The sequence below is a fragment of the Schistocerca serialis genome, chromosome 8, assembly GCF_023864345.2.
Source record: "Schistocerca serialis cubense isolate TAMUIC-IGC-003099 chromosome 8, iqSchSeri2.2, whole genome shotgun sequence".
Taxonomy (NCBI): domain Eukaryota; kingdom Metazoa; phylum Arthropoda; class Insecta; order Orthoptera; family Acrididae; genus Schistocerca; species Schistocerca serialis.
Genome location: NC_064645.1, coordinates 275,689,929 through 275,706,841, shown reverse-complemented (window position 1 = coordinate 275,706,841; position 16,913 = coordinate 275,689,929). Strand labels below are relative to the sequence as shown.

Here is a 16,913-nt window from a genome sequence, read left to right as displayed (position 1 = left end):
TTTTTATTGTAATGCTTACTTTGTATCGACAGCATTTCCACAATCTACAGTATTCCTTAGAGGTGAGAGAGACAACAATTTTACCAATTACACATGATGAAAAGGGTTAAACAGTGAGGTACGGTCTTCTCACCATACAGGACAACATACCATTCATGTAGTCATTACCATTCACCACTGCTAGTGGCAATGAATGGAGGAGTGATGGTTACTACTGTATTCAGTGACCAGTAACACTCTTCCAGAATGCAGCGTTTTCTCTTTTAGCTGTGATCAAATACTTAATGTGAGTTATCTGCTTCATGCTGTATTCATCAGAGACTCAGTAGTGAAATTCCAACTGCATATTACACATTTGTTTGGTTATGCAATCATAGCTTTACTGTTAGCAAATCCCAAGCCAATTTTCTATTTCAAGGAAAGAGCAAACAATGGCAAGTCCAAGTTTGAATATTGACAATGCTAGAAAAGGACTGATCGCTACTCACCATAAAGATGACACATTGAGTTGCAAACAGGCCCATTGAGCTGTCAGTCAAAGCCTTCTTCAGAAAGGAGATACGCAAGAGCCTCATTTGACTAATTCTTCAGTATTGACAATCAGTCTGGATGCCTTACCAGATAGATTAATAGATGAGATAGAGAAGTTCCAAATGATAACAGTATGTTTAATCTTGAGTCCATTTAGTAAGCTCATATGTGTCATGGAGCTGTGTTGCATGTCATAGGGAGGTTTACTGGCAAAATTACAAACGTTCATTTAAAGGCAAATCAAGCACTATATTACTTCATCCCACAAGGATCTTATGCTGACACTGAAATCAACGTAAGATAGCAAAATTTTCAGTCTTGTTGATGTGTCTTTCAATAACTCAACAACTCTACAGTTCATGAGTTGTAACATTTACTCCTAAATTATTTACATTGCACCAGGAATTTTTATTACCATATCTATTCTAAAAAAAATCATGAAGTCACAGTATCTACATTTAGCCATATTGTCACTATTACTTAAGAATTATACTAACTTGGCTTGAGGAGACTGTGTAGCAATAGACTTGTAGGCAGTTGACAAAAGCCATATGTTTGGATTAATGTCAATTCAAATTTAATAAATGTGCATAAAAAGTTTGCAAAGATGATATTACATGATTCATAGGGCACTGCAGTTCATGACAAACTTTGAAACTTGTAGTTTCATCATGTAAAATTGTATACGAGCTTAAATAAAATGAGGACGATATTTTGTCGTAGTGTCAAATGCAACACAAGCAGCTGAATTTAACAGCTAGGCCTGTCTGTTGTGCTCACATTAAGATGAAGATCCTTCGATACCATGTTGATGAAACTACACTTTGGTAAATAAATACACCACTGTATTAGAAAACACAGTAGATGGATTTTATTATTATTTTATCCGTTCATTTCAGAGTCCCCATTTTACCAAGAATGGTCACTATGGGGATCTGAAAGTACTCTTTATTAATTATTAATTCAAAGTTTTAATTTCTTGCTCATGCTGCCAATCATATCTCCAGAATAATATTAAAGTGATTTACTTCTTTTAAGAGATCTATTGCAAATAATGATGCAATTAATTATAGAACATAGGTTAAAATAAAGATTAATTGCTTTAAATGTAAACATAGAGTATGACATCAATTTTATTCTTTTCTTTTGTTGAGTAAAATAATTTGATTTTAGCCTCATGCACCAGTTCATTTCAGAGTCCCCATTTTACCAAGAATGGTCACTATGGGGATCTGAAAGTACTCTTTATTAATTATTAATTCAAAGTTTTAATTTCTTGCTCATGCTGCCAATCATATCTCCAGAATAATATTAAAGTGATTTACTTCTTTTAAGAGATCTATTGCAAATAATGATGCAATTAATTATAGAACATAGGTTAAAATAAAGATTAATTGCTTTAAATGTAAACATAGAGTATGACATCAATTTTATTCTTTTCTTTTGTTGAGTAAAATAATTTGATTTTAGCCTCATGCACCAGTTGTTGCTAGAGCTGCACTGTTGTTGGAGTGTGCACATTTTGTGCACAGCTGTAACAAAGGACAGTGGCCAGCTTGGATGAAACTGAATTTTCCAATGTTTCGACCATCAGGACCAATACCAGCACGGGGTGTACCAACTGGCTTGAAACGTACTCATACTCAACAAAGAACAGCTGGAAAAATGTTCTATCAGTGGGGTGAGGTATGTGTCACAGCACTTGTTCATTTGCCTAACTAATATTAATATCCAGTCTCAGTAAAATATCTTGAAATTCACTGGAGCTACATACTGAGAAGCTTAGTATATTATGAAAGTTCCACTGCAGTCTTGAAAATTTCCTTGTCATGCTGTTAACTGTGTAAATGGCAAATGAAAGTAGGAAATATATGATTGTAGTAACAAGATAAAAGCACTGAACCCACTGTGCCACCATCAGGAGAAGAGTGTCCACAAACATCTAGCCTGTTGTAAGAAATTTTAGCAAACATGGGACTCAGGCACAGTTCATATGTCTACTTGTGCACTTTTAAGCCTATGAATTTGTGCTCTGCTGTTCTAGTGATCAGACAACTTTCTCATTAAACTGTTCAGACCTTCACAATTTATACAGCTGTTGGAAAAGTGGCTATGGTTTTTCTTCATGCAAATGTCACCGAACTGTAGAGCCATGATGTGGTTATATGCTGAAAGATATTTGTTTATTTCCTTTAATTATACCTTGTTGCATAGTGTTCTACGTAGGCCATATTTTCTGTGTGCAGTGATATTTCTGCATTTGCTTTGGAGTAAAAAAATAAAGACTCTATGGTTAAAACTACAGAAAGGTATCCTAATTGTGCCAAGTCATCACACACTCTCTTTGCAAAATAATTTCGAGAAACTGGAAGTATGAATATAGTACTCCAACAAAAAACGAGAGATACTGATAAGAAAAATATGACTCAACATCTTATCACCAGTAAGGCACAATCCACATTTCATGGCAAGGTAGCTTGAATGTGGGCAGTATCAGCCAAAGCAGCTTTTTTTTCAAATACTACATTCCAACACATTTCATTCTTTTCACATTTTTTCAATCAACAGCTTCGTGGCAATGAATTTCAAAATTGGGTACAGTTCTTCAAATGGTGTCTCCAAAAACAATGAATTTAAACAGCATTTCTATTTACAATTTTGTTTATGGATGAAGCATCATTTACTAGAAATATAAATATGAAGTGCTGTATAACATGGACCTGTGCTGCAATAAATCCAGATTAAATTCACTGTGCGGTATATAGATGAAGACTTACTATATACCATGTATCAATGATCAGTGTTAACATTTTGAGTACTTGGTATGACAATCATAATAATAAATGCATGAATCTAACTGAGTTACATGTTTGCTTTCATTTGACGTGTATGTGAGACCTCTTCTCCTACCACAAGACATAGCTCTGTTATCTTATTACCATTTGATCACTCACCACACATTATGTTGTTGTTATCCTTTCAAAGACTTACCAGTGGCACAGAAAGAAGTATATATTTACATTAAAAAGCAGTCAGTGTCATAATCTGGCAGCTATAACTGTTAAAAATTACTTGTGTATGTTAGAAGATGTGCCACATTTCTTCTGTAATTTAATGGAAAATAATTCACCTCCATGTATTTATCTGTTCCGAATGTATTTTGCATGGGCCTTCTTTGCTGTCTGACCATATATATACTGAAGAGCCAAAGAAATTGGTACATCTGCCAAATATCATGTAGGGCTCTCATTAGCACTCAGAAGTGTCGTAACACGATGTGGTATGGACTTGACTAATGTCCAAGTAGTGCTGGAGGGAACTGACACCATGAATCCTGCAGAGCTGTCACAGTGAAGATCTCTTCTGAACATCATGTTGCAAGACATGCTCAATAATGTTCATTTCTAGGGAGTTTGGTGGCAAGCAGAAGTGTTTAAACTCAGAAGAGTGTTCCTGGAGTCGCTCTGTAGCAATTCTGGATGTGTAGGGTGTCACATTGTCCTGCTGAATTACCAAAGTCCCTCAGAATGGACAATGGGCATGAATGGATGCAGATGATTAGATAGGATGCTTATGTATGTAGCACCTGTCAGAGTTGTATCTAGACATATCAGGAGTCGTCTGATAGCACTCCAAATGCAATGTCCCACACCATTACAGAGCCTCCACCAGCTTGAACAGTCCCCTGCTGACATGCAGGGTCCATGGATTCATAAGGCTATCTCCATACCCATACACATCCATTGGCTCAATACAGTTTGACCAGGCAACATGTTTCCAGTCATCAACAGTCCAATGTCGTTGTTGACAGGCCCAAGCGAGGTGTAAACTTTGTGTTGTGCAGTCATCAAGAGTACATGAGTGGGCCTTTGGCTCCAAAAACCCATATCAATGATGTTTCATTGAATGGTTCACACCTTGACACTTGTTGAAGGCAGCAATTTGTTGAAGGGTGGGAGTTCTTCAATTTTGTTGGTTCCATTCTTGCAGGATCTTCTTCCAGCTGCAGCAGTGTCAAAGATTTGATGTTTTACCAGATTCCTGATACTCATGATACACTCATGAAATACCCACTTCATCACTTCCTCAGAGATGCTGTGTCCTGTTGCTCATGGGCTGACTATAACACCATGTTCAAACTCACTTAAATCGTGATAACCTGCCATTGTAGCAGCAGTAACTGATCTAACAACTGTGCCAGACACTTGTTGTCTTATATAGGCATTGCCAACTGCAGTACTGTATTCTGCTTGTTTACATATCGCTGTATTTGAAAATGCATGCCTATACCTGTTTCTTTGGCACTTTGGTGTAAATATTTCATATCAAAATCATGCTGTAGCCCCATCACAATGAGAAACCTTTTGAAATAATGTGCAAAACAAGAGACAGCTTTGTTGTTGTTAATCTGTCCTCCCACTTCTTATCTCTCTCTCTCTCTCTCTCTCTCTCTCTCTCTCTCTCTCTCTCTCTATCTGTCTATCTATCCATGTATCTATCTGTCCTTGTGTCTACCTGTCTCTCATCTGTCTGTCTGTCTGTCTGTCTGTCTCCCTATACACATAATCAACTCAGTATAATAATAATTAAAAATGTCATGTAAAGTTGCCACTGTTTGCAACATCATTTAACATATTCTTTACATTTGTTAAATCCTAATAAAACATCTTTGTTTATATCAGCTTACAGAAAGTGTATGTGACATGAAAACAAATAGAAAATGAGCCTATGACCACTGAAAGATATTTATAATTTTCCTTCTACATGTGTAATCTTCAACCCACAGTGAAGTGCCAGGCAGAGTGTAATTCCCATTGTACCATTTATTATGATTTCTTCTTCTGCCATTCATATGGCGCACAGGAAGAATGATCGCCTAAACATCTCTGTGCATGCTCTTACTAGTCTAACTTTGCCTAAAGTAGTGATACATGTGGAGTTATAGTATATTCATAGATTCAGTGCTGCCAGTTCAGTTTTTTCAGTATTTCGATGATGATTAAAAAAAAAAAAAAAACCTGTGACTATTCATGCTGCCCTTCTCTATGTATGTTCAATATCCACCGTTAGTTCTATCTGATGCAGGACCCAGACTCTTCAGCCAAGTTCTATGGTGTTTGGTGAGCAATCTCATTTGTAGATTGACCACACTCCCACAGTGTTCTAGCAGTGAACCAAACACTTAACACTTGCTTTACCTATGACTGAACCTATGTGATCATTCTGTTACATATCCCTACAAATTTTTACACCCGGGTATCTATATGCCCAGTTCCAATTGTGACTCGTTGATTTTGTTATCATAGGACACTGCCGTTTTTCATTTTGTGAAGTGCCTACATTTCTGTACATTTCAAGCAAGTTACCAGTCTGTATATGGCTTTGAAATCCTATCAAGATCTAATTGAATACCACTGCACCATTTTTCAGACAATATTTCATTATAGAGAACTTCATCACCAGCAAAAGTTGTAAGATTATTATTACTGTCTGCTGGGTCATTATTACTTGAAATAAACAACAAAGGTCCGAACGCAATTCCCTGGAACATGCCTGAAGATATTTCCAATGTCAATGACTGCATCCAGGACTATATTCTTCACAGTCCCTATCAAGAAAACCTTGACCCCTTCACAAATTTTGATCGATGCCTAATACACTAGTACTTTTTCCTAAGAAATATCTGGATGGTACTAAGTTTAATATTTTCCAGAAGTGTTTGAGCTCAGAGTATGTTCTAAGACTCAACAGTAAATGGATTCAGAGATATTGGATGGTAGTTTTGTGGACCACTTTTGCTTTTTGTCCAATCAATGGGTGTGACATGTGCTTCCTTCTAACCACTGGGCATAGTTTTTTGTTTGAGGGATCTTTAGTATATTATGGTTAAAAGAGGGTTAACTCAGCTGTAAATTCATGTATAGAATTTGATAGGAACTCCACCAGGTCCTGGAGCCTTTTTCAGTTTTAACGACTTCAGTTGTTCGTCAGTACCACTGGCACTAAAATCTGTTTCATTCATCTTTTCAGTGGTAAGAGAATTAAATTGGGACATTATTCCTGAGTCTTCTTTTGTAAAGGAAAATTTGGAAATGGAACTCAGTATTTCTTGTTTTGCTTTGCTACCCTGTATTAAATAATTGTTCACCTTTGGAATTGTGGCGACTATCGACCAAGTCGCGGGTAATATCTTTGTTTTTGGCAAGCTCTTTGCCCCAGTCTGTGGTCGCGCGTGAAAGTGTACGGACGTGTACCGAGAATTCAGAATGTAAACAACTGTATATGTGTGCTTACGAGAAATAAAGATAGTGTTTATTACATGTGGTGTAGCGTGCATCATTGGAATCGGCAACCCTACCATGCTAAACCCATACTGGTGACCCCGAATTTTGTTCGCGAGTGCTACAACGAAATCTTATACCATCGAGCAGTACACAATGGCTCGCTTGCCGCCTGCTACACCGAACACGTGCCAACTAAGTGTTCCAACGGACGCTTCGGCATGGTTTTACAATTATCCACCGGGCGTCCGCAATAGTTCTACGCAGGTTCCGAACACATCGACTAGCTGTACTCAACAGGACAGTGTTTATACAATTCCACAGCCACGTGTTCCGAGTGCTCAACAGCCGACGCAATGTGCTCAAACCCCAGTGACTATGTTTACAGGTGTCCCAAGTGCAAGTGTGAATTTTCCACCCGAATCAGTGACTGTACAAATCGAGCCGGACGCTCAAGACAGGAGAGTTCATATTTCTGCCGGAACTCCGGATTTTGCACCAACCCCCCCTACACCACCAGCGTCCGCTTTACGAGTGTTTCCGACGGCACACGCCGTTCCTGCCGCGTGTGTTCCACAAACATTAGGTGATTTTAACTATTTTAATGCACCTGTAGGGGAGGGGCCCGGAAACTGTATTCCGTCGTTCGCCGCACATCGGTCGACTACGGTCGATTCTACCGCGCCGGTCCATTCTACGCCCGTCGGCGTTACTCCGTTGACCGCTCGATTCGTTGATTTCTTGACCAAGGTCGAGCCAGCCGCGCCTACCGTGCCGCGTGCCACTGACAGTGGCGGAAGCTGGTGCACCGCTACTGCACCCGAGACAATTACGTTGCAGAACTATGGACAGGGAGAGACAGTTTCTGATAAACATTTATGTCAAGACTTTCCCACCCGTTGGCCGAAGCTACCACCCCTTCGCAAGGATCACCCACGCACATGGTTTGCCTTGGTCGACCACGTCCTGCAGCTACATGGCGTCGCCGACGACAATTCGAAGTTCCTATGCTTACTGTGTCACCTCCATGACGAACTGGATCTGATCTGCGACATTGTGGCTTCGCCCCCCGCTGCGGACAAATATGCGTTCGCCCGACGCACCATCCTCGAGCGACTATCCACATCGACAGAGGAAGCTATCCGCCTCATCAGTCAGGAATCGCTGGGATCCAGGTCCCCGTCGCAACTCTGGCGTCATCTCTACGCTATGATTGACACACATCACATGCCGGACATTACACTTTGGACCATCTGGTTGCTGAAACTTCCCCCGCAAGTTCAACTTCACCTTCTACATGTAACTTCGGCCCCACTAGATGCCAAACTGAAGATCGCAGACCAGGTTTACAACATTCTGCCTCCCCCGCATACCCCCCCAGGGTGCCCTCAGGCCTCAGGGGTTGGCACACCTGCGCGGCAGTTCCCATCCTGCAGTACAGAGTGCGCACGACTCGCTCCACGCATGCGCGCGGAGCCAACGCCGCCTGGCAACCGCCGCAGTAACTCCTCTCCTACCAGCACTACTGCAGCGTCGCCATCGAAGGGAACTACAAACAAGTCCCCCTCCACTGCCGCTTCGACCTCAACCAGCGCGACGGGCGACGCCACGCGCCACCCCGCTTGGTGTTATTTCCACTCCCGCTTTGGCGACGCGGCTAAGAAATGTCGTTCTCCATGCGCGTTCCCAAACTAATAACGCGACCCAATTCAGGCGCTATGGGCCGCGTTGCACCGCACAGACGCCTATCACTAAATACTTCTTCTCCTCACGTGCCAGGACGCTTGTACGTGAAAGATGCAGTGTCTTGCCTTTCATTTCTAGTCGACACGGGGGCCGAGGTTAGTGTGATACCTTTGTCCGCAGGTATTAAATTCGAGCTTCAGCCTTGCCCCCCGCTTCGAGCCGCCAATAATTCCCTGATCCGCTCTCATGGAATAACGAATTTAAGCCTTAAACTGCAGGACATTAATACGCCCTTACAGTGGACTTTCGTTATCGTGGACGTGGATGAACCCGTGCTTGGGGTAGATTTTCTCTTAGCCCACGCACTGTCACCCAACCTACAACGAGGTACACTAACCTTTAACTCGGGAGACCGTACCACCGGTTCAGATATCTTACCCCTCTCATCCGAAAGCGCCATTCTGCTGTGTGAGCTAGCGGAAACTGCTGTTGCAGTGCTTTCTCTTAGATCACACAACGACAAACTTCGGGACAGCAATGGGGCCCTCCGCATATGCATCGCCACCGTGCAAGCCAAGCTCACGGACGCGCGTAAGCAGACCGCCCAGCTGTCGCACACGGCCATGCCCCCAACCCCCGCACCACTTCCTCGCACCTGCAGCCGACGCCGCGTGACATTTCTACTGCCGGACGGAAGCTGTACCCGCGACGCTACCAGGTACCCCACCGAGCTCTTCGACAAGGACTACCAGTGGATCACCGCCACTGCTGCTGAACTGCCGGCCTTGGACACACACACGTGTGCATTACAGGTTAGTCACAGTGCAACGGGTGCTGGTCCAGCATCCCCATCGGTGTTCGCAATCAATAACGGTACTGTCCACAGAATAAATACCACAGAAGGCCCACCGGTACGTGCAAAGGCTAGGCGTTTAAATCCGGAAAAACTTAAACACGCTAAAGCTATTGTTCAGGAACTTTTAGATAATAAGACTATCCGCCCTTCTTCTAGTTGTTGGTCGTCACCCATTCATTTGGTGCCCAAGAAAGATGACACTTTCCGCCTCTGCGGTGACTACCGGGTGCTTAACGCCAGAACAATTTTAGATAATTATCCCGTCCCAAATATTCAAGACTTTGCTTCCCAGCTGCATGGGGCACAAATTTTCAGTGTAGTCGATTGTCATAAGGCGTACCACCAACTGCCAATGGCACCTGAGGACGTTGAAAAGACCGCTATCATCACCCCGTTCGGGTTGTTCGAGTATTTGTTTATGCCATTCGGCCTTAAAAATGCTGCACAGACGTGGCAACGGTTCATCGACTCGCTGGTTGGAAAACTGGACTTTGCATATGCGTACCTGGACGACTTGTTAATTTTTTCTTCCTCCCTCGAGGAACATGAACAACATTTAAATACAGTGTTCCAACTATTAAAAGCAAACGGTATCGCAGTGAACAATACTAAGTCACAACTCCGCCGCACCAGTGTCACTTTTCTGGGCCACAGAGTTTCTGGCGACGGCATCCGCCCCCTAACGGAACGGGTGGAGGCCATTAGTACGGTGCCTTTGCCCAAAGATTTTCAGGGCCTCCGCCGCTTCCTTGGAACGGTAAATTACTACCGTAAACATATTCCCCGCGCCGCCGACATACAAGCCCCACTGATGGATGCCCTCGCAGGAAAAAACACATCAGGGTCTCGGGCGGTCACGTGGACTCCAGATATGCGTCGCGCATTTGATAATCTAAAGTGAGCCTTACAGACAGCTGTTACGCTTGCTCACCCCATTCCTGATGCTCCCATCTCGCTTACTACAGACGCAAGTGATACAGCAGTGGGGGCAGTACTTCAGCAATCTGTGGGTTCTGTTGTACAGCCGCTCAGATTTTTCTCCCACAAACTGACCGCTTCCCAACGTAAATGGTCGACCTTCGACCGGGAACTGTTTGCTATTTACGCTGCTATCAAATATTTCCAAGACGATATCGAAGGTCGCCATCTCGTGGTATTTACCGACCACGAGCCATTGGTTTACGCTTTCCGTAACCCAGGTAAGGACTCATCCCCGAGACGTTTTAGGCATATGGACCTTATATGTCAGTTTATGAATGACATACGTTACATCAAAGGCGCAGACAATGTCGTCGCTGATTTTCTGTCTCGGGTGTCGGTTTTATCTTCACAACTGGACCTCAGTGAGCTCCCTAAATTGCAGACAGAGGATACTGAACTCGCAGCATTGCGTTCCGATATCAAAACAGGACTCAAACTAGAGTTACGGACACTTCCTGGGTTTTCATCACCCATCTGGTGCGACATTTCAACAGGACGCATACGCCCGGTGATTCCTGCACCTCTCCGCCGGGACATATTTAATAGTATCCACGACTTGGCACACCCTGGCATTCGCGCCTCCGCACGTCTGGTATCTGAACGTTTTGTTTGGCCCGGGGTGATAAAACAGTGTCGCAGTTGGGCACGAGCATGTGTGGCTTGTCAGCGCGCAAAAGTAGGACGTCATGCACAGCCCCCCATGGGTACGTTCGATGTGGCAAAAAGAAGATTCCAGCACATACACATCGATATCGTCGGGCCCTTACCCCCCTCAGGCCCCTTCCGTTACATACTGTCCGCAATTGACAGGTTTACCCGCTGGGTAGAGGTAATTCCTCTCACTACTATCTCAGCCGACGCAGTGGCCCGAGCCCTGCTGTTAATGTGGATCTCGCGCTTCGGCTGCCCAGTCTCTGTCACCACCGACCAGGGCCGCCAGTTCGAGTCTGCCCTCTTCCGACAGCTTTGTGAACTGTGTGGGGTGAAACGATTTAGGACTACAGCATACCACCCCCAGAGCAATGGGCTTGTGGAACGCTGGCACCGAACGCTTAAAGCTTCCCTGATGTGCCACGGAGGTGAGTGGGCCGATGCTTTACCATGGGTAATGTTAGGCGTTCGGGCCGCGTACAAAGAGGACCTTGGCGCATCCCTGGCAGAGGTACTGTATGGAGAACCCCTCACACTCCCAGCAGAGTTAGTCGAGCCTTCCCTTCCTCCAGATCAAATCTGTGACTCGACATTCGTCGGGCAGGTCAAGGAGCTAATTGCTAACATCCGCGTGCCGCCTCCTCGACCACACACGCCCCCTCCCGTATTTCTGCATAAGGACTTGGCGTCGTGCACTCATGTCATGGTGCGTGATGACACCATCCGACCGGCACCCAGACCTCCATATACGGGCCCGCACAGAGTCATATCACGGTGTACCAACACGTTCGAAGTGCTTATTAACAGCACGCCTCAAACGGTATCCGTCTGCCGCCTCAAACCTGCATGGACTCTGGGAGAACTGCCCGATACCCCACCCAGTCAGACCCCATCCCCTGCTGCACCCACCTCGCATGAGGCATCTACCGACAGTCCATGGATGAGCGACGCCCATTCCCACACGTGTGACGTTCCCCACTCTCCCAGTCGTGTGACAGTGCTACAGGTGCGTGTGACATTCCTATGCAGAGTGATGCGTGTGATGACTTACCCTCCTACAGGCAGCCCCTCGCCTCTCCCCTGTTAGGATTCAGTGATGTATCAGGGACCAGCCTCAGAGCGTGTGATGTCACCGATGACGACTCGTGTGGAGATTCTGTCAACCCGTATAAGGAAGTGGTAGTGAATGTCAACACAGATCTTATTTGCAGCTCTAATGTGTTTTTTGTTATGCAGCCGGGTAATGTGTACATCTTCTACGAACAAGCCAGCTTCCCCAGTGACAACTTAACTCACATTCATCTCCTCCAGTCTGTCCCCTTGCCTGTTGGTACTGACCCATCAACGGTCAAAGTCCTACGTACCGCCACAGGCATTCAGATCCGCTATCCTGGCCCCTCACAACCCACCATCCCTCCCCAGATCCCTCAACTGCTGTACGAGGATTCACCCGGTCAGGCAGGACCATCCGCCCCCCTCGCTGGCTCGAAGACTTCAATTACTAATGTAATGTAATGTAAGGTATGGTTTCTGATTAAACACCCTCTCCCTCCCCCCTGGGTGTTCCCTTTACATGTATGCCCCAATATTTATGTTTGTGCTCCACACTCTAGGGGGGGGGGGGGGGGGGGGGGGGCTAATGTGGCGACTATCGACCAAGTCGCGGGTAATATCTTTGTTTTTGGCAAGCTCTTTGCCCCAGTCTGTGGTCGCGCGTGAAAGTGTACGGACGTGTACCAAGAATTCAGAATGTAAACAACTGTATATGTGTGCTTACGAGAAATAAAGATAGTGTTTATTACATGTGGTGTAGCGTGCATCATTGGAATCGGCAACCCTACCACGCTAAACCCATAGAATCAAAGCATCCACACAAATTTGGGCATTGTATTGAAACAGTATTTGTCTCATACTGCCAGCTATTGCCAAAGGTCACCACACAAGAAGCCAAATGTTTGTACCTTCTTAATAGTAATAACGCTGCTGCATGATGAAGGTGAAATTCTCTGAAATGCATACTGGACCAAACAATAAATGTGACTTTAGTAATTTGTATTTTGAAATACATATTCATGGATACCATAGGCATACCTAACCTAGAAATATTCACATTTAAATATCAAGACTCTACTTTCTTGAGATACACAAACATGGTAATTCATAGTAGATAGTGCCTTAAAAGTGACTAATTCATCTTTAGATTACCTTTTCTGTAATGTTTGTTAAAATTTCAAAATTAATAAACATTTATTTGTGTCTTGCAGACATCACAATAAGGTACTGACGTAAAAGAGACAGAGCAGACTCTGTGAAGAATGGCATGTTCATCACAAGTTCACTTAGTAAGTGTGATTGTCATGGAGATGCTCAACAAACTCCCGTGTCAGAAGCTACAAAATGAGATTTTTGTCGCTGATAAGTTTACTGTTGAAACTGCTGAGAGTGTACATTCCAAGAAGAGTTGGGAGACATATTATTTCATCCAACATACATCTCACAAAAATACTGTAACAAGAAAATGGGGATTAGTGATTGTTGCTCTTCCCATTGACTATTCGTGGATGGAACAGGGAAAGGGGGGGGTGGGGGGGGGTGGAGATAATAGCGCTACCAGAACTAACCAAGGTGTCTTACTGTAAGGTGGCTTGCAGAGCACAAATGTAGACTGAAACATAGCACAAGCCATACTTGTCTACTAAAAGGCAGCAGAGTGAGTTATAACTACCACTTATTCACAAGCATGTACTGCACAATATGTAACACAGTCTGAAATCAAATATCAAGACTTGCCTTGCACAAAGTGGGGTTCTTCTTGACATCCATCTTGGGATTGCAAAGACACCTAACACAAAGTATTCTAAAACCATGAACAACTGTAACAAGGTGAATTTGGTATTTATTGAATTCTACAGAACTTGTTATTCAAAATGAAAAATATCTTACTGAAGAACATACAATCTACAAAAATCTCTATCCATATTTGTGACTGGTTGGGAATTTCTTGAAATGATGAATGCAGAAAATTGTCTGGGGAGAGGGTTATTCTCAGACATAGATGTGATTTTGTATGCACACCAGAAGTTGTTAAAATTGTACCACTGTTTGCGTTAACACATGAAAATTCAAAGTATACTGTTGTTTCAGGCCCTTGGCAATCGCTTAGAAGAGCTATTACAGAAAGATAAACAGCATGTTCCAGAAGTTGTATCTATGGTTACTGAAGAAGGAAGGCAAAAAGAACTGCTTATGGAAGATGAAGAGGAGGATTTCCTCGATGAAGGTGCAGCAGTCTTTTTATATGTTTTGTTCAAGTTAAAGTCCATGACTTTTTGATGTGCTGAAGCTTCATACTAATGTCTGTTGGAACCCAGATCTCTGACAGACATCATCACCAGAAAGTGGTTGCTGCAGTATCACTCTGAGTTAACTACTAATGCAACAATAACATTGATGACCCTCAGAATTTTATGCCCAGAGGGAGTGTTCTCTTTCACTCAAGTTATTCTTCACAGCATGTGCAACTAATGTGCAGTGTAAACATAACTTTCAGCATTAGTGGACACACATTCTATAAATTTTATGTGCCACAGTTTTACTGTATGCTGAAAGTTTTTATTTCATTCTCTGACACACCAGTAATTGTATTTCCATCAAAAAATATTATTATGACATAGGTCTTGGCTAGCAGATCATTGAACTGTTTGCTTTGTAGTCACTGGTTGTCTGCTGACTCAGGAAGTATAAAGTTGTTTGTTGCTGTTGCATGAGGTTTTGCTAAAATTATCTACAATATACCAAGTGAATACATTTCAGCACATGTTTAATGAAAATACAGGCCACATCTCTGCTGCTTATCCATGGTAAGAGGATGATTTGCACAGTGGTTATCAGGAACAGCAAAAGGTATGCCATGCCTCTACATCAGACTGCCGAGGGGAGAGGGGCATTGAGGATAATGCAGAGTTGGCTGCTCTCCATAGCATTGGTACCATCACCATTGACTATGTGCACAGTAATACTTCACATCCAGGGACAGCCTAACATTGGCGGCACTCACATACAAATGAGTACCTTTCAACTGGTGTCGATTTTCACCATTTTTGGCTCCACCAGTGAAATCATTAAGTTATTGTTGACACACAGTAGGAGCCTTACATGCTCAAGTAGGATATTGGCTATCGACATACATTTTCAAGTTGTTGTTCTAGTTAAAACTTCATGTCATCACGGGAATTTTTTGGAACTCTGTGATCATTTATTGGTGTCTAGCTATGGTGCTGAATATATGGCACACTTGACTTCAGTAGTTGCTAGAGTATTGTGAATAATTGCCACTTTAAGATATAATAGTGAGGAAGTAAATTTAAGTTTTTGGATACAGAATGATTATTCCGTGCATAAGCTACAATAGTTCTCCTTTTCACACTGCAAACTATCTACCACAGCCAAAATTATTGCAGTGAGAGTGCATACTGTAGAACCAGTATATTTTGTCACTTTTGTAGTCTCTGTCTCACTTCTTTAATCAAACTGAGAATATAATAAAAATCATTAATGAAGCCTACACCACAAATAAAGAAGGCTTTGAAAATATTCAAATGGACCAGCAATGACATGTATTTGGTGTCTTGTTTGTTGCATAAATTTAATAAATAGGCAATTAATAAATTATGGTGCTGGTATGCAAACAAATTATTGGACTTCATTTGGAAAATAAGTATGGATGGTGATGTGACTTGAATTTTACCAAGGCCAGCACAGAACTGTAGAGTTTATGTTTAGAATTAATGTGAGAACTGACAAAAGCTTATAGAGGCATAATATTTGGCCATAATTGTAGGATTTTATCTTATTTTATTTTCTTTCTTTTATGAATGGGTTTCTTAGGGTCATGCAGAATCAACATCTGTTGTCCACCTTCTTACCACAGTATTCTTTCATGCACAACAAGTGAGTATGTTTCCTTTCCTCCATCCACATCTGTTGTTTGGTCCTTTGCTTTCTTCCTCAAGAACGCATATTTGTGTACTTTCTTGATAGCATCTCATTAGTTTATTTGGATCAATTCTTTCTACATAGTGTGAGCTTAATCATTTGCATATGCATTGTAACTGTGGTTTTAAGGGTTTGCCTGTGGATATCTGCATTGGGTTTTGAGTGATACATTCCATCTAGTTAGATTTCCTAGATTCAGGAAAGACATTTCTTTATTATATTTGTTTTGTTAACTGAAATGTGGTTTCTATTTTTTTAAGTGTGAATTCTAAGACCATCTTCTTGTTATAATTTTGAGTGATCCATTCACCCATGATCCATTCACTCAAGTACTCAAATTATTCAACACGGATAATTTTGTTATTGTCACTTTCAGGATCAGATGGTGTTGCCATGTATTTTCTTTTCTCAGATGAAGCCAGTAGTCTAATTTTCCTACCTGTTCATGCAATATTTCACATTTTTTCTGTGCGTTATAATTTCTTTAGCATTTAGCACTAAGTTGTTTTCAAAGGCTACAAAATCTAATTACACATCTTGTAGTGTTGGTGTATGTGCTCTTCCTCATTCTTGTACATTTGCTCAGTGTCACAGTAGAATAGTAACAGGGATAAACCACATCCTTGTCATACTCCAGTGTCTGTTTTAAGTTTTTTGCTTGGTTTTCCTATAAATTGCACTTTTGATTTTGTCTCTGTGAGTATTTCCCAACAGAGCTTCTCTGTCTATTTTGCCTCCCCCCTCCCTTACCTTAAATTGAAAAATTTATGACATGCCCTCTTTTGATGTGTTTCAGATGTATTTCATTGAATTCTTCAGATGAAGAAGTTGTCTCTATGCATAATCACAATTTTTCTGACTCCATTCTGGTATTTGCCAAGATGAGAATCTAGTTTTGGTTTTACTTAGTTCAAAAGAACATTGGAAATAAT

The 16,913-nt window shown here is 42.4% G+C and overlaps 1 protein-coding gene across 1 annotated transcript in view; it reads left to right on the top strand.

Annotated features, from left to right (window-relative positions):
• Positions 1 to 16,913, top strand: part of LOC126416075 (protein unc-80 homolog) — a 1,008,688-nt gene that overhangs the window by 520,388 nt on the left and 471,387 nt on the right. Inside the window, exons 28-29 of the mRNA XM_050083557.1 lie at positions 2,002 to 2,217; positions 14,131 to 14,266. Coding sequence (XP_049939514.1) covers positions 2,002 to 2,217; positions 14,131 to 14,266 — 352 coding nt within the window. The remainder of the gene's footprint in view (positions 1 to 2,001; positions 2,218 to 14,130; positions 14,267 to 16,913) is intronic.